Source organism: Seriola lalandi, unplaced genomic scaffold, assembly GCF_002814215.2.
Source record: "Seriola lalandi dorsalis isolate HSWRI2012SDOR001 ecotype SW California unplaced genomic scaffold, Sedor1 jcf7180002054689, whole genome shotgun sequence".
Lineage (NCBI taxonomy): Eukaryota > Metazoa > Chordata > Actinopteri > Carangiformes > Carangidae > Seriola > Seriola lalandi.
The window spans coordinates 440,942-459,695 of NW_019525242.1; the positions used below are offsets into that span (position 1 = coordinate 440,942).

The 18,754-nt window shown below is 41.0% G+C and overlaps 1 protein-coding gene across 3 annotated transcripts in view; it reads left to right on the top strand.

The window, feature by feature from the left end:
* tns1b (tensin 1b) overlaps positions 1-18,754 on the top strand; it is a 171,457-nt gene that overhangs the window by 41,779 nt on the left and 110,924 nt on the right. For all 3 annotated transcript variants that reach the window (XM_087178478.1, XM_087178479.1, XM_087178481.1), the window contains exon 2: positions 14,316-14,430. In XM_087178478.1, the coding sequence (XP_087034604.1) occupies positions 14,316-14,430 (115 nt within the window). The remainder of the gene's footprint in view (positions 1-14,315; positions 14,431-18,754) is intronic.

Sequence of the window (18,754 nt, forward strand, 5' to 3'; positions counted from 1 at the left end):
AACTTGACAGTAAAAGAGGTATAGATTAACAAAAGTTTTCAACAAACCTCGGGTGTCCCAGAATGCAACACTAAAATGTTTAATCAGCATAAAGTAATAACTAGTTTTTGACAAATTGTGTCTTTATTGTTTCCGGCTAGAGAGCTGAACATCTTTGCAGCCCCCCTGCGAAAAAACCTCTTTCTCTTTCACCCCCCGTAATTGACTGAGTACCAAATCCTGACAGCCAAGATAAGATGACCCCGCCGTGTTACTCTCTCAGTGCTGCTGATGGTCTGAGAAAAAGACGGGATATTTTTTCTCCTTCACTTCTGGATGACTGAGTAATTTCCTCCCTGGGATCCACCTCACTGAGATGAAATGCATGTAGAGAGTGGAGTTAGAGGGGCAGGGGGGGGGGGCAGAGTGGGAGGAAGGAGAGACTGGAATGCCTGGGGTGCATTTTTCCCCCAAATGAAAAGCAGGTGACTGTTCATTGTAAGGCCATTTGGTTAGTGGGAACTGGAGAGCGGAAGAAACAGGAAAGGAAGGAAAGGTTGAAAAAAAGAAACCCTTCTTCTTTCTGGTATTTAAGTGCGAATTGTTGCCCAATGCACTTGTTCTGTAGTGGGCTGCTTACAATTAGGGGATTCACAGACACTTCCTTCTTCAACTGTTGATTGTACTGTAACATGTCATTCAGGATAAGTTGGTTTTATACTTAACTGAAAACAGGCTTTATCTTGGTAAAGTTTTTTTTTATTTTTTTTATCTGCTTTGCATTTGTCTTTTTAAGAGTTGAACAAGAAGTCACTGCAAAAGTGTCTGGATGAGTTATCTGGAAATCTTCTGCTCCAGGAACATTAAGTCACAGCTGAGATGCTCTGTAGTAGCTCATTGCACATTACAGGTTTGTACAGTTTGCTTGTGATATAAGGAAATTAAACTTTTAGTAAGTATCGGCTTGGGGTGTGGAGAATTTTAATTAACAGTTATAACAAATTCGTTTTTTTTAGGTTCATGCAAGATATTTTGAACTGGGATTTATACAGACACTAACAATGTTTAAACTTGTGCAGATAATAGCTAGAAAATAGTTATTAGTAACAAATCTTCTTGTGAATCTCTCTTGTTGTTTAATCTCATGCTTTTTCATTCTCATTACTTCGTCTATATCTTGATGGGGATGGGATGAATAATTCAGTCACTGTATAGCAAATGGCCGTAGCCATGTTTTACCTCACAAGCATTTTTACACATGGTGGTGAAGTGAAATGTTTCATTTCATCTGAAATAGTGATTATGATACTGTTTTGTGTGTTATGATGTTTCATGTTTCCTTTAGCTGTACGATGGCGTAGTCAGGAAATAATTTCAGGATGTGGGGGTTGTTCAAACAAAATGAGACATTTCACAACAGATTAAGCAGTTTATTTTCCCAACTTTTTATGATTTGGGTTGCCAGCCCTTAGGGATAGCAACAAAATGCAGTCACTTCTGTAGAGCTGTGAGAATCAAGTTGAATAATGTTTGTCTACATCATTTTTTCAGCGAAAAACCTCTAAAAGCAGACATTTGAAGACATCAGTTGTCTCTGGGAAACTGTGGTGGACAGTTTTCACTTTCGGCTGACATTTTATAGACTAAACAATTAAAAGATAAAACAATCAGCAGTTTAATTGATAATGAAAATAATCATTAGTTGCAGCCCCTTCATAGATGAATAAACACACAAACGCACACATAGTTTTAACCTACCTTCTTTTTTTTCCACAATAAGTTTTTGTTGATATTTCTTTAGCTCTGCTCTTAAGAATCATTTCAAAATGCTCAGAATACACTCTACACAATGCAATTTTTCTCTTAGCATGATCTCTAAATCCCAAAATGACATTTAGGTCGTTTGAAATGTTTGACATGTGTTCAGAGTTTTAGTTTGGGAAGTTGTGACGGTTGATAGAGGAGCAGAATGGCTTTGGATGGAAAATATATCACATTGTTACAGTTATAATTTTCCAGAGATGTGTACAGAGTCTCTTTTGATGATCCAGTGTTGCTGATCAATAGTGGTTACACCCTGGATTGTTTGAAAGGAGTGACGCTTTGCCTTTATACATTTTTGTCTGGTATATTCTGAAATAACAGCAGGATTTCCATACATGCTAATGCTAAAATATATATTATTATGTTACAATAACCAGAATGAGTGCACCACTGCACTGTCAGCAAACAGCATGGCAACATTAGTTTTTTATGTTAATGTAGTGCTTTTAAGTAATCTGTGCTGTCTTGTCATGTTTTTGGACGCACACAGGTCATTTCTCTCTGCGGTGGAGCTAACGTTATCACTGATACTTGGAATATCATGTTAGCTGCCAGAGTTGACAGATGTCTATCAAAGGTGGGCTGTGGTGTGTTCATGGGCTTCCAACAAAGTGCTTTATTTCTAAATAGTGACGATGTTCATAAACTGTTATGACATCGTGGAAAAATATTTTCTACCCTAATGCAGCTTGCATTAAACATAGCCTATATGTACATAGTACAATTCATGCAACAGTTCAATTGTATCAGTACAGAAGACGAATCAAGTCAAAGCACTGATACATTAGCAAGTTTGGTTGCATTTGATTCAGAGAGTAATTCATGTTCCATAGTTTATGTATCATAAAAACATATGTCTCCCATTTGTCCTGCCTCTCTGTTTACTGCTATTTAATAACGCAGAGTTGAATCAGAAGAGCACATTGTTTGAAGAAGATCAATTATAGGATGACCTTGCAAACAGACATTTCTACTCTGAATTCAAAGCAGCAGTGAATTAAAAGCATTGGTTCTTGTATATTTCAGTCCAAACGAGTCTGTCAGACTCTGCATCCATGTCACAGGCAGCTCTCTCATCTTTAACCTTTAAGCTGTGTGTGTGTAAGTGTCTGTGTGTGTGTGTGTGTGTGTGTGTGTGTTTTGACAAAGCTGCTCCTGTGACAGGATCGTGCTTCATCAAACGAACAGCTGTGGTTGCTCACTGATCACAACAAGGATTTCACTGACTTTCTGTGAGGTGAAAGTGACAGCCTCTCTGCCTCTTTCCCATGGCCCGCCAGGACAAACTGCTTTGCTTTTCCGTAGTCATATGACAACACGAAGGGAGACAGAGCAAGGACGGGAGAGGGAGTGGATGTTTTGCGATAAGGTGACTGGACAGGAGAAGAGAGGTGGGGCATGTCTTGACTAGATAAGGGCAGAGTGTAGAGGGAAGAGGTCAGGCAGAGGGGAAGAAGAGAAGTGAAGATGGGTCAAAGGTCAGCTGGCCCTGTTTAGCTGAGAAAGATGAAGAATAGCTGCCTTGTTACATGGGAACCTACCCCATGGGAAGGGGGGATGGGGGGGTGCAAAAAAAGAGGAGAGGGTGTGTTGAGAAGATCTTGCAGAAAGGGGAAACAAAAATACCCTTTGCACTCATCAGCAAGTAGCTTTGTTTGCTTACTCATTGAGTCAGTGAGTGTATATACTGTACGTACACACACACATAAACAGTCACAGATGGAGACATGCGGTGGTCACCCAACTGTGTCTTGTTAAGATATCCATCCATGCATATGGTGTCCCATATGAGAGACCGGCGCGTCAATGGCTGATTAACCCAGTTGATTGGAGAGGTCTCGTTTAGTCTTCTGGCTCCACCAGGACGAACAATAGCCTCTGGTTAGAGGGGGCGATGACGTGGTGCGTATGTGTGTATATGCTTTTCATAGACTTCATTCAGACTGTAGGAAATCACTGCCACACAGACAAGCACGGCCAGTCTGGCCTTCCTCTCTATCTTGTCTGCTGTCAGTGGCCTGCCTGTATATCTGTCAGCCTGCCTGTGCACTAACCTGACTTTGTTTCTGTGTAGTTTGCTTGTGTCTGTCACTCTATTCCCATCTGCTACTACAGCTCAGTGTCCCAGTACTTTTTTCCACCTGTAATCTTGTTAAAGGTTAAAGAGATCTGGTGTTTTCCAGTACGAACATCAAGCATTTAATGTTTGATTGTGATCCCGTGGATTAGGTCGATCCACCACATTGGTCCAGAATAACATATCTCAACAACTATAGGAGTGCCATGTAATTTTGTACAGACAATCATGGTCCCCAGAGGATTAATCATGATGACTCTGGTGCCAATAGCAAGTCAAAATTCCCACTTATCCAGTTAAATATCTCAACATCTGTTAGATTATTTGGCACAAAATTTGGTTTAATTCATGGTCCCCAGATGATGTATCTTAATGACTTTGGTGATCCCCTGACTTTTCCTCTAGTGCTGCCATGAGGTTGACGTGCTGGTTCAGAGTAAATCATCGCTACATCTATTGGATGGATTGCAATGACATTTGGTTCAGATATTCATGCCCCCCTCAGGATGAATTTGTCAAAAGTTTGGTGACCCCTTCACTTTTTCTCTATCACCATCATCATGCCAAAATTTCTCTGTCAAGTAATGACATTTCTGTCAGCACCAACTGTACTGTGTGTACTAATTACCAAATGCTAGCTTGCTACTGTGCAAAAAGTAAGATGGTAAACATGGTAACATAAAAATGTTCGCATTGTTGTTGTGAGCATGTTGGTATGCTGATATTAGCATTTAGCTCAGTGCACCTCTGTGCCTAAACACAGCCTCACAGAGTCAGACTATAAAGGCCAATTCATGGTTCCTGTGTGGGACCTTGTGACACAAGATCTGTCATCTGCTCAAATCCTGAACTAATTAAAAATTAAACGATGATGAAATAACCATGATTGGAACTTTTTGAGTCCAAAAATATTGAAGTAATTCTACTGCAAGAAGATAAAAAATATTCAAGCATTCAAGTAGATGTAAAACATTTTCCTATTGTTAATCTGTGTTTCCTTTCCTCGTGGCTGTCTAGTATAAAATATGTTTTATGCTTCCTAAAAACATAAATTCACAGTCCCCCTAACCATTAGACGCAAAGACCTGAGCATGAAAGCCAAGGATCAGAGGCTAGGCTACCTGGACTGTTATGCTTTCCAGAGTTTGAAATACCCTACAGTATACATGCATGTGAGAGTGTCCATGTGCACTGAAACAGACGTGAACACGGCTCCACGTGTATGAGCTAATGCATGAAGTGCTGAAAGTGAATGCCAGTGTAATCAGAGGTGAAGTCTGGGTGCGTTTGTGTGTCTCTGCATGAGTCACACGTTCAAAACAGTTGAAGGGAATAGTTGTGAGTCTCTAAACTTAAGGAGAAAAACAGTGTCTTGGTGGTTACCTTATTCAGCTGGAATGTCTGTCACATAGCAGAGTCTGGAAGGGTTTATCTCCATAGTATAACATTACCTAACACTTACTGAAGCTGCCCAGTGTGAACAGTTTGATTCTTTAATACAGTACGTCCATTATTATGACATAAATGCTGCTGTCCGAAATTTTAGACGCAGCATTAGACAAATAGCAGATTTCCAGATGTCTGAAAGTTGATGGCTTTAATGAGATAAAGTTCACATCTCAAGTTTCATTTTCAATTTAATGTGATTTTCTGGAAGTCGTGCCTTTTTTAAAGTTGTGTTGTGTAACGTGCTGAAACATGAGAATGTATTTGTAGATTTAAGGCCAGAGAAACGAAAGGTTTTTTGTTACAGGACTGAAATTTCAGCCACATTTTTCCAACCAGATCATTCTCTTTCCTCTGCCTGTCTGTGTCAGGTTCTCATCTTCCTTTTCCTGTCTGCTTGTCTGGTTGTTTTCCTGTCTTTCTTTACTTTGGCAGAGTGTCCTGACATCCAGGTCCAGTGTTACGGAGCACATAAAGAAACTGCAGTATATCTTACCCTTGATTTGTTGCTCTGCTTAACATTTTAATCCCTCTGACGCCAGATTCACCTCCAGCTGGCTGGTGTATTAGAATTATGACAGATGAATATGATCTCACTGTAATTTTTAATATTTGTAGGAGAAAAAATACATTTTTCAATGTCCATGTGAAAGGTGGGTGATGAATAGTCAGTTTGCTACCAAAAACATGAATATTTAAGCCTGTAAACTGTAGCTGCTATTTTCCCTATTTATATTTTATATATTATATATGATTCCTTTTTTTCTGCTCTGTGTATCCAGCTCTGTGGTACCAGGTCCAGGTTAAACATTAAAGCTGCACTGTTTGAAATTTTTCCATTAACAATAAACCAAATCACTGTGAAATCCAACAGGTGCCACGTGTAATAATAATTCCACAGTGAATTATGATCCACCTCCGCAGCTCAATGCAGCTCTGTGGAGCCTTTGAGCTTCTCTTAGCTCTTCTTTTGGTTTTCCAGACCTCTACTCAACTCTTACAAGCCTCATTCTTTGTAAAAAAAAAAAAGAAGCTCCTATACCCACTGTCTGCCCAGCAACAATTGGCATACAGTCAGAAGTTAGCTTGTGGCCATACTGTACAGGTAACAAAACAAAACTCCTGGCCCAACATATGCCTGGGCCCTTGGCCCCAGTCTGGCCCTTATACTTCCACATCTGGGCAGATTCCAGCTGTTATCCTTTGGTTTTGTTTGACAGACACAAGATTGTCCGTGTTTGTGTGTTGGGTCCAGATGTGGAAGTATAGTGGATCATCTGGCAGCCAAAAAGCCATATATTTCCCATATGAGTTGGTGGAGACCAAACCAGAGCCAAAAGTATTACTTGCATGTGCGTGACTTAAAGTTCTCTGGCACTGTGCCGGCTCAGTGAAGTGTCGGCTCAACTTTATCTCAGTGAAGTGTCAGCTCAATAATGCACATGAAAAAGCACTGCAATGAATAGGCTATTCATTTTGTTTTCATATCATCATCGCAATCTTTTGGACTAATTTGTCAGTAACAGTTAGACAACAGTAGGCCTATTACCGCATTCGCTGTTTAGAGACCAACGGAGGAACGAGCGTGGAAAAGTTGGATACTTAGGATACAATTACCAGACTATGGTTTCCGACTGAGGACTGGTAGAGTAGCATTTTTCTTCCCTTTAGACCTTTCACGCTAACATGAGGATTCACATTTAGAAATAATTAGATTTGCTGTTGTTGTCTTTCTGAAACAGTTGTGATATGCGCCACAGCCGTCATCCATGTGGCTGATTGCCTACAGCTAACCCCTGAACACACGTAACACGTTTACCATGTGAACTATATGAGGCAATAATGTGTCAGTTTTATTTCAGTTCAAAATCAATTAATTTTGAACTGATTAGCCTAATTACCTTAAGTTAGGCTAATAAACACCTCCCTTGAAGGTTCATTGAATTCCTGTGAAATTAAAAGTAACATGGCAAAAATGCCAGGAGTAGAAGGGACCGACCAAGACATACTGCTGTGTTGATTAAAAGAAATCTTACAGGAGCATCAGCGCTACAAATGATAAGACTTAATGCACAAATGCATGGCTGGAAATCTTTCTCTTCTTTAAGAACTTTTATCAGGAGGAAAAAGTAGAAAGGAGGGAGGAATGTGTGAGGGGTGGTTGGGCATGTGTCTATGCATGTGTATGTTTGTGTGTGCATTGATGTGACAGTGTGTTCATCTGTGTGTGTGTGTGTGTGTGTGTGTGTGTGTTTGCACATATTTATGCACGAGAGTGCCTGTTTTGCCCGTGTGTGCTAATGAGAGTGAGGCAGGAGATTATGCGTGCGTCTCTAAGGGAACGGGAGTCTGTTCCCAGGAGCTGCAGTGCCTGGGCTGGGGGGGGTATGTGTACACCCTGACCCCAGCTTTCGGGGGTCCCGGTTGCCTGTCTGAAACCATTTCCTTCCTTTGTGGCCCATTAGAGAATGTGAGAGTGTGAAGCGAATGCGAAGGACTGAGGCCATTTCATGTTGCAAATGGCAACAACTTTGAAACAGAAAACAGTCAGTGACCACATCTCCTGTGACCGTACTTGCAGGGCTGACTTTAACTCTTTAATTCTTTCGCTCCCCACCCCCATAGCTCTCCTCATCACCCATGTCTCCCCAAGCGACTCTCCATATACTCCCGCCACCCCCCCAAACAATAAACAAACTGAGTGCCGGGTGCATTGCTAATGATCGGAAACAATTAAGAACTCACAAAAGGGAGCGTCCTGCTATATTGCGCCGTGCCGTATTTACATAGTATTTTGAGGTTAAATGACTGAGGCTGGATTTGTGGTGAGGCCAAGAGGACTAAAATAGACAGGCCTGCTGAAGAAGTCTCGCCTTTGTTTGGCCTTGTAAACCAGGATGTCTCGACTGCCAGCCCCTCTACCAGAAAGAAATGAAACCCAGTTGAGGGAATTTCGTTTTGAGTATCCCCATACACATCATACCCCTTGAACCTCACTTCACTCAAGACAAGTGGCATATAGCCCCCCCACCCCACCCCCACAACCACAACCACCACCACCGCACACACACACACACACACACACACACACACACACACACTGTCTGTCCTACTGCATAAGCCCTGGTGTGTGAATGGATAGAGGCTGAGGAGAGTGTGAGAAGGCTCAGCAGTGGTCAAAGAGGCTGCTGAATAGACTCCTGGATTGAGACATTCTGCCTGTTTAACACAAATGTACAAGTGTGTGTGTGTCTGTGCATGTGTGGGGCGGTGGGGGTAGTGTGTATCAGTTTTTGTCAGTTCTGTCACAGGCAACATAAGTGATCTGACATAAGAAGAATCTTCTCAGCAACTTCAAACTGACAGTATTTGGTGCATTATGAAACAGAACTTTCCTTGTGCTTTTACTTTGAATGACAATTTTAGACAGTTTAAACTTTCTCAGGCAAATTCCACTGACACTGATTAAGTTCCTTGGCACAGGGAAGTGAAGGCAGAGGCTAAAATTCATCTACAGTGGAAAAACTTGGCTTGTTGCTATGGCAACATGGGCTGATTAAAGTGTTACACCCCACCTTGCAGAAGTAATTTGATTTGGAATCTGGAAAATGTGTTTCATGCATAAATTATTAGACAGAAAACACAAGCACATGAGAAGCACGTATGGTTGTATGTATAATATAGATACATGATATATATATATATATATATATATGTATATATATATATATATATATATTATATATTTCCAGCTGTTATTTAAATTCACATAATTCAATGTCTGTGTATCTAAAATTGAAGCACAAATAAAAAAGCAACTGGAGATTTTAAAAACAGGGAATCATGCGATCTTTTTATTTGAACTCAATTTAACTCAGATTTTTGACTCTTCCAGCAGCTGATCACACGTCACGTGTTTCTACAAATGAAATTAAATATTGCTCCGACAGTCCATCCAAACACTGTTGCAGAAGTTCAGATGAATGTGTTGCACTTGTAGTTTGCTTTGCTCTCACTCTCTGTTCGGTTCATCTCAAACCAGCTCCATGTGGTGAAAGTCTGGAGACTGTGCTGCTCTAGTGAAGACGAAGTCTGGTTCTGTTCCTCTAATGTTTTGGGTCATTATCTGGCTGAAGGATGAACCGCTGACTGACCAGTCTGTCTTCCTTTGTTACTTGCCTTTTTCTCACCATGCTGATAGAAATATACAGAACTACCTCCTTACTACTTCCTGCAGTACAGTGTTGTCCTGATAATGTTTTAACACTGACACGAGCACAGACGGAGGGTTTGCTCGGGGCACGTGCAGGAATTTTTCCATCAATTTTCAAGGCTTGATTTACTTCCATTGCTGCAGGAAAGCGGGAAGTGAACCAATTTCTTAATCCATGAAAAAAGGCCTGTTTTCTCTGAAATGACCTGTAGCAGTTTGTTGCTTAACTTTGAACTATTTAAGGTTACTCAGGGGTGTTCTAAAACTTTGATGATATTATTTATTATATAAATTAATGTATCTTTGTGTATCATGTCACATTGAAAACTAATATAAATAGATAAATATCGATTTCTTGATATCTTCTCTTCAGTTTGTTTCATAAGGCACAAAAGCTCACTGCTAGTTCACGGTCCTTCCCCAAATACCTTTGTGGTAATTGCATCCAAAACAGATTACTTCATCGCAGCTCAAACGTCCATTCCTCTGGACTTAATGACTGTTTTGGATTATGTGGTTTGAGAGTAGACGCTTTGACAAAAGCGATTAAAGGGGGTGTTCCTCTAACACCTGCCTGCGGTCGGGTCCTGTTCATTCTGCTGACAGTATGGACTGCTTTTATGTTGGCAGTTGATTCCTTAACAGTCTGGAAGTGAAAGCAGAGGATTTTTTTTTCTTTTCTTTTGTCACCACAGAGCCGCCTGCACAAAGCCTGGTGTCATGCTGACAGAATAGAGAAATATTTGATTTATTATAACAGTCCACCTTGAAACACCAAAATACAGACTGACAGATACACACACTCATCCACAAATACTGCACACACTCAAAGTACCATTAAACCCACTTATCACCCCTGCTCAATCCCCTGAAATCCATATCCAGATTTCCCAACCCAGCAGGTGCCAGCCGGAGCCTTGGCATGGCGGCACCTTGGATAACATATGTATGGATGCCAGACAGAGACCTCCACCCCCTTTCCCCGCAAGAGCCCCCTTGCCAACATGGCGCGTCCTGCACAGCCATGGTCATTATTTCAGCCTAACTAGATTAAGCTAATCATGTTATGTAGGCAAGGCGTATCCAGGAGATGGACTGAAGGCTCGGCTGTCCTGCTGTTGCCATGTGGCTCTGAAATACAAACACAGAACTGTCACATGGAGCCTGAGGTAACATCAGTGTGTTTCAGTTCCTAAACCTCCGTATGAGCTCCTGAATTGTGTGAAACCACCAAATTATGAGAATCTCTAATAGGCAATATAATTATATAATATGCAGTCCGCCAGAGTGGACATGTGGAAAACCTTATGAAGAATACGTGTTAACTAAAAAAGAACATTCAAAATATTTTTTTCCATGTCTAATGAAGAATAACAAAACAGGAAAAAATCTTGACTTTTCATAATTTCCGCATGAAAGGGAAAAGCATTGCCTCACAGAGCCGCTGCAGACTGACAGTAGATTCTTAAGGCGCCCTAATTGAAATGGCAAGGTGTTTAATGTCATTACTGTTGGCTGGGAACCTCTTATGTATATTTCTTTTATCATACTATAAACACTCTTCTAGGCTAGATAAGATAACATAAAGGTTTTCTACTAACAAATAAAACAATCCAAGAGTGTTGTATTATCCTTTGTTCTGGGTCCCACCTTTCATCTAGTTAGTTTGTCTTTTCCTTGTCAAAATAAAACAGCGTGATCTCAGGCAAAGAACTGTGTTTTGGGGACGTGTTGTTTTAGTTACCAGTGAGATCATGAAATATGATTCAGGAGGTCCAGTTTGAGAAATAAATCCATGGGTGTGAAAGCTTATCAGCACAACAGTTTATAATACCAACAACCTTGGTAAGTTATCATGGTGCCAATCAGTTTATAGTTAGCATAAATATGGTGCTCACGGTGTTAGGTAATCTACCAGGAATGTGTGCTTATACGTATTAATGGCCGATGCAGGTCCTTGCCTCATGATACTGTATTGCAGTGAGTGTTTCTTTGGACAATGCTTTGTGATTTTTGAGTGTATGCAGTGCACTGGAATTCCAGCAATCCTACGCTTCCCATAATTCAATAGTGTCTTCTGTGAGACATTACCTGCCTGGTAAACACCTGTCTTTGAAACTCCATGCCCTCCTGTAATGCAGGTATTAAAAAAGTTAGAGTTCCAAGATAATACTGGTATCATCATGATGTTCTGACTTCATCATATTCCTTTAGATGAGAAATTATACAACTGTTTAACTGAGATGGAGACTTTAACAGAATGCATGGAATCATAAGGAGGAGGACTGTGTGTTAACCGGTTCCTGCAGAGCCTGGAAATAAGACATCATCAGAAAAAGAGGAGGGGCTTTACTTTCCCTCTGCTAAGTCGGTTCCCTCTGCTAATAACAGGAGAGAGGACAGCACAGTCCGACAGATACTCAGTCTGGTTTATCATTTAAGTGTTAGCTCTGTGCTATGATTGCACACTCTAAGCCACTTTTCCAACACGTCGCCTTTCAGAATTGATGAGAAGAAAAAAAAAGGGGTCATTAGTGGTTGTAAGGTTATTGTGGTTTGTAGTCTGGGAATTCTTACAAGCAGGGAACTACTGGATTTTGCCTGATGATGCTATGGTCTTCCCATATGAAAATTCCTGTGCTAAGTCCCTGAGTATGCCAACCACATGGCCACTTTCAGCCCTGTCCAGCATGCACATGCACTTAATGGAAGCCTCCTGGCAAGACACAGTTTTAAACTGTTTCTTCCTGTCTTGAAAACACATCCATTATCTGTCTTTAACCTCTGAATGTGTCATTCAGGGCACAGAGAAACACACACATGGTCGCAGACACATACAGAAACATAATGGGATTTCAGACATTTTCATTTCATTTTCTCTCACTTTCCTGAGCTGACATTGGGAAGGGAAACCAAATATAAAAACATACAGATAAATACAATAGAAATACAGATTAACGAAAGATTATGGGATTCAAGTGAATGGGGAAGTGGTATAGTATATACAGTAGTATACAGTAAAGTCTACATTCTGCTTCACCCAGCAAAGCCTACTTATTATATGAAGTAATAGAAATTTTAGAAATGTTTATGTATTGGAAGGCACGTACGCCCGTCTCTCATATTGTTTGATTATGTGTTGATTGTTCTGTCTATTCTTTAACTACACAGTCAAATTAAAGCAACAACTCCTCGGTCCTGAACAACTGGAGCGTCTCCGGAAATAACGGCAGGTGTACCGGACCTCGGTTGTCATGGTTACAATAGTAAACACACGGACTATAAGAACAGCGACGTACCTACCTTCCTTGTCATTGTTACTATAATAACAGTCATGGGTGCTTTAGGTTTAGGCGCAAAAAACGACATGGTTAGCTTTAGGAAAAGATTGTGACTTTTGTTGAAATAAGTACTTCCAAACGATCTTTGTTGTCATGGTTACATAATTAACAATGTGGTTAACTTTGTCAAACGGTCATGGATAATACAAAGAACATAAACTGCTTCTTTCACATGGGACTCGAACACCGCTCTCCTGTGTCATATTCATCCATCCGACACAACCTCCTCCTGACGTGGACTTTGTTTCTCTTCATACTACGTCACCGCACTTTTCCCTTTGCTCCTGTCATAATAACTATGACCACTAGATATCGCCTAGCAATAAAACGTTGCTATGACGCTGCACAGACGACCTATGGGCTCGTTTATTTACAGGACCGTCTCAATTAAAGGCATATTCTGAAGTGGCCAGTAAAATTTGTATTTTATTCTGTTCTTCGTGTCCTTCATTTGACTCAGTTGGTTAATTGATGTTAAATGCTGTTTCACTGTATTAGATGGAATATAAAACTGTTGTGGCTCAGTACTTTTACAACATAATAACTACAATATTAAAATGTGGTAAGGTTGTCTGCCTCACAGGAGGACTCAGTGGACCACTGTTCCCATAGAGCTGAACCTCAAAGCTGCATTGGGGAGCAGCTGAGCAAATACACCACATGAATGATGTCACATTTCCCCACGGTCGGTCATTAGGGGGCAAATGGAAACACGGTTGACGTTTTCTCGTAAAGACACCGCAGGAAACAGTCAAAGCTTGACTTTTCAGTTCGCTGTCCAGCCTTGCTGAATGCCTGGTTTACAAAAACGGACAGGAAAAGGATTGTGTGGTAGATGGTATAAACACTAGAGGGAAAACAGCAGGCTGCACACAGACACACAGGGGTGTTGAACAGGGGTGGGGAGCACTGTCAGAGAGTTTCACCAAGGAGTTGTGTAACACACCTGCAAGGAGGGAAAGGAGATGACAGGACAAAAGTTGGGAGGGGGAGGAAGGGGGAGGGTGAAAGAAAGAAGGAAAGCAGCAGAGATTAATCTGTGTTCTCCTTTTTCTACTTTTTCTTCTGCTTACCTAAGCCCCTGCAACCTAACTTCCTTGGTGGACTTTAATGTAGAGAGTTAAGCACAGTAGCTGGAAGTTCTTATGATACAGTATGCCTGTAGTGCTGTGGACAAGGGGTCGCTTCTGAGATGAGTGTGAATATGGATGTATGTGATTTATGTGTGGTCAGGCGTTAATCTTATATCTCGCATATGGCAGATTATATAAAATGAAGCTGTTGAAGAATATATTTTTATGGATCACCTGCACTTAAAAGATAAAACAAAATGACTTGCACCACCTGGATTCATTGCAGTCCCCATCAGGTCACAGCATTTTAACACTTAACATTCCACCTGTGTGCTCTTTTCTTTTTCTTCTCTTCACTGCAGCCAGAGGAATTGGAGGCTCTTCACTCCCATACGTTCCGGGTGAAGACTTTCAAGAAGGCCAAGCACTGCAGCGTTTGTAAACAGACCATCATCCAGGACGGACTCGTCTGCCGAGGTCAGTCACCCCTGGTCTCATGGACTTACTGAGGCAAATGTACTTGTGGTGATCCCACTGATTTATGTCAAACTGATTATTTTAGTCTTGTTGTGTTAAATTAGTCTTTCACATCAGAATCTGTCAATCTGCTGTTTATTTAAAGATGACAATATGCTCAAGATCCCTGCCCCCTAGTGACATGGTTGGTCACAGATGGATTGTGAATGTTGCAGTGGCAGATTATGATGAATTTCTTGTGCACCACTCACTGACAGGTCTGTTGGATCCTGACCAACCCTGTCTCCTAGAAATTGCCTTTATATGAAACTAATTTGCAATGCTTTGTAAGAAACTGTGACGAGATTATGTTTCCTATTAACATAATGAAGATGTGTTGTTAGTTTATGTATTTGGCAAGTCATAATTAATACTGAACGTATCAGTAAAATATTCACAGACAGCATATTTCTGCTTCTGTCAAAATATCTGATCATTGGTCAGCTGAATGCCACGTGGCAGAGTTGGAGTTTCCCCACTGACAGTTGCACTTTCAAAATGAATTGGTGCAAACAGTTTCTATTAGGGGCCGTTTACGGCTTGTAGCATTGCCGATTCAGCGCATCTGTCGCTGTTCAAAAAAGCATCTAGCGACAAATCTAGTGACTTTTTAGACAAGCTTTGGCTACTTAGAAGAGAGCCGCCAGTAAGTAACTTTCTCTCTGAGCAATCATTTTATTTTAAGTAAATTATTCAAAATCACAGCACAGGCTTTAGCAGCAACTTGGAAATGGATTGGAGGTTAATGGCTCACGTTTCAGTCACTATTTCAAACTTGTTCTGTCGTCTGAAAAGAGAAACAGAAAAACATGTGAATGAGAACAGCTTCATCTTATCGCACAATGTTCATTAGGTCTCAACTCTTGACCTGACTTTCACATGTTGCCACATTTGGATCAACTTACTTTAAAATTGAAATCTATTATAGATTGCTTCAGCAACATAATTAACATTCAGTCCTCATAATATTAACTCAGTTGTTTGTTTACCTAACTCTCCCCAACGAAGAGCTGAGGCCCACTGCGGGAATCTGCTCAGACCTGCTGGGACAATGAAAGCGATATCTGTTACAACATCCATCAGTGGTCTAAATGAGGATGGAGTGAGGAGTCATGCAAGGCTACCAGAGGTCACCTCCGTGTCAGGGTTCAGCCAGTCAAGTGACAGAGGAGGGCAAAAGAAGCCGCAGAGAGGCTAAGGGTTAACAGCTTCTAAATCTCCTTAATGGTGTTTACAGAAGAGGCAGTATGGTTGACTGATGGCTGAGAGATTTGCATGGTTTGATTGATGCAATAATCTTTTATAGAACAAAAACAGAAACATATTTTTCCATTTGAAAAATTTCCATTTTTAAATGTTTTTGTTGCCTTGGTTCACACTGCTGTGGCCGTTTGCTAAATAAATAAATGTTACCTTCTGTTAATCTAATGTAACGTCACCGGGGTCCCCAGTGTCAACTTTTTTGTGCTTCAATTGTTTTTTGTGGCTTACCCAGATGCCATTTCGGGTGTGACTGACGTATAATGTGCAACATCAAACAATTGCAGGAAAGTAACTGAGATTCAATAGTAGACTTTAATGTGGTCACTATTTTCTAAACAGTGTCGATGCCAGTAAACCTTTCCCATCTGGTGCTGTGGGTTAAAAATGAAGAATATATGATCCTGGTCTGCTCAGCACGTGATGTCTTAGTGGAAATATCTGTTTTCAGACAGATAACGTCAAATGAAACCATATGGAAATGGCTGGATGTTTGGTTTGGCACATCAGGGGGGGAATACTCAGCGTGTAGCTTCCCCAGACCTGACATGACGGGTTTGGTTGTTTTTAAGGGCACTGCGTAGAAAAACAAGAGCACTCTCTGCACATTGGTATGTTTTTGGTCCCTAAAGCCGGAATTAAATTCTATTCACATTCTCATACTAGGTACTACTACTGTGATACTGTAAATGATGTTTCCTCTTGCTCTTGCTAGTACTGTATCCTTTGCATATCCAGGGTTAGTATGTTGCAGGAGCAGCCTGCTCCTCACCTATACAGTTACATGTTCACACCTGAAAGCTGCTCAGTACAAACTCAGTCTGATGTGGTGGACCTTTGATTTGAGTAGTTGGGAGTTATATGCCTTGCTCTAGGGCACCTCAGTAATGGTAGTGAGGAAGAGGCAGATTTAACTGCTGCTCCGAGAGTTTCATCCCAGCACACTTATCAAAAGCAATCTGCTGAAACCGTGGGAAATAAATCGTACACTCTTGCACTTACTAAATAAGAACATTTAGAAAATAATCACAGTATTATTTTGTACCATTTCTTACTCCATAGAAGGATTTGTAAAATTGTGGAATGAAACTGTTGTTTATATTTTGGTAAAGTTTCCACCAATTGCACTCTCACTCTGCTGTGGATACATAATGTTCAGTTGTGCGGAGACAGTCGCTTAAATGTTCTCATAAAATGAGAGAGCAGCACCTGGGACCGTCATCTGAGAGGGCTGATTTACTGGGGAAATAAACCATCATGACAAGACTGCATTTAAGTCTATTCTGATTTAATTTACCTCAGTATGCTGCTTTTTCTAGTCATGTCTGGGTTTGGTCATGTGCACAAGCAAATGGTGTGTGTGTGTGTGTGTGTGTGTGTGTGTGTGGGAGAGATTTATGAGGACAAGACAAAGTGAAATGTAGACTCCTCCTCAGACAACAGACGTCATGTACTCTGTTTTTCTCTGTCTGTATCTCTGTCCTATGACTCATTAGATTTGCCATTTGGCCAAAACTAGAAGCAGCGAGGTTCCAGCCAGCAGCTGGTTAGCTTAGCTTGGCCTAGCATACACTCTGAGAGCAGGGGTTGAATCTGGCCTGGCTCGGTTTGAAACTGTGTCCCAATTCAAGGGCCGCATCCTTTCGGAGGACGCGGTCTACGGAGGTGTGGTCCTTTGTAGCCGTTGTAGACCGGAGGTTGGCGGTCTGGCCTACCTGTGCCTGCCCTTACCATTGCGTCACAAAGTGCGGCTCCTGTCGCCTAGCAACCTTTACAACATGTAACTTTTCCCAACAACTTGTGCCCTTGAACAGTTGTACCGTTAGCTGTTGAACTGAGCTTTTGCTGCCATATTATTTTCATCACCGGCGCACAATGAATCTTGGGATAGAGGGCCGCATTTCTCGGCTGCATTTGAAGGAGCCTTTGAAATTGGGACAGCTTAGTCGCGCCGCTGTGATGAAATCGGTCTACAAATGCAGCCTCTGAAGGATGAATTGGGACACAGCTTGAATTTAACTAAATGTGCCTACTAACATCTCTAAAGCTCAACACTTAAATCAAATTTGTTTAAATTGCATAAAATGTGTAAAAAGTGTAAAAACCAATGAGATGACATGTTCATGTTAGTGAGCTTGAAAGGTGCTGGTGGGCAGTAATTACATTCAGACAAGCAAGCTGTTTATTCCTGTTTACAGTGTTTGTGCTTAGCTAAGCTGCTGGCTGTAGCTTCATGTTGATTCCACCGATCTTAAATCTATCTATCTATCTATCTATCTATCTATCTATCTATCTATCTATCTATCTATCTATCTATCTATCTCTTAAAATAAAAAGAAAAGATACTATGAACATTCAACACTGAAATGAGAGAGAGACGGATGATGATGCGTCTGTAACCTAACCTGACCCAACACACAGGCGTTGTTGGTCAGGATGGAGCCGTACAGGAACCAGCTGCTCCCTCACTCATACATTACTTCCCCTCTGCTGCTCTTGTTTACTAACAGTCTCCAGTCACATGGCCTCGCAGTGACACGAGCTGTGGACTTCCTCTCTCTTCAGCGGGTTGCCAGGATACAAGGTGTTAGTTACTTTGACAATAGCATGTTGATGCAGGTCAAGACTGCAGTTTTCCACTCCAAAGGAAAAAGAAAAAAAAAAAAGAAAAAGAAAAAAGCAGCCTTCTGTGTGGTAGGGTATTTTTGGAGAGGAAAAGTCCCTGAGGGCAGGAGCTCGGCTTTTGTATTCATTCACCGCAGTGCAGTTCAGGTTAAATGGAGGGTTTCTGTTTATTGGCAGGTCAATAAAAGGCTGTTGTGCCCTTAAAAGGTAAAACGAAAGAGACTTTAGCACTTATTATGGTTTATAAAGTCCTTATATTTTTGTTTATAATTGCGTTGACCTGAATTTTCCCCTGAAACTGAAAGAAAACACAAAAAAAATACAGTTTGGTTCTGCCTGTCACAGCTGCTGCATTTAGCTTTTGCACAGCAGCAAACAGAACTTTAAAAACACCTTTAAA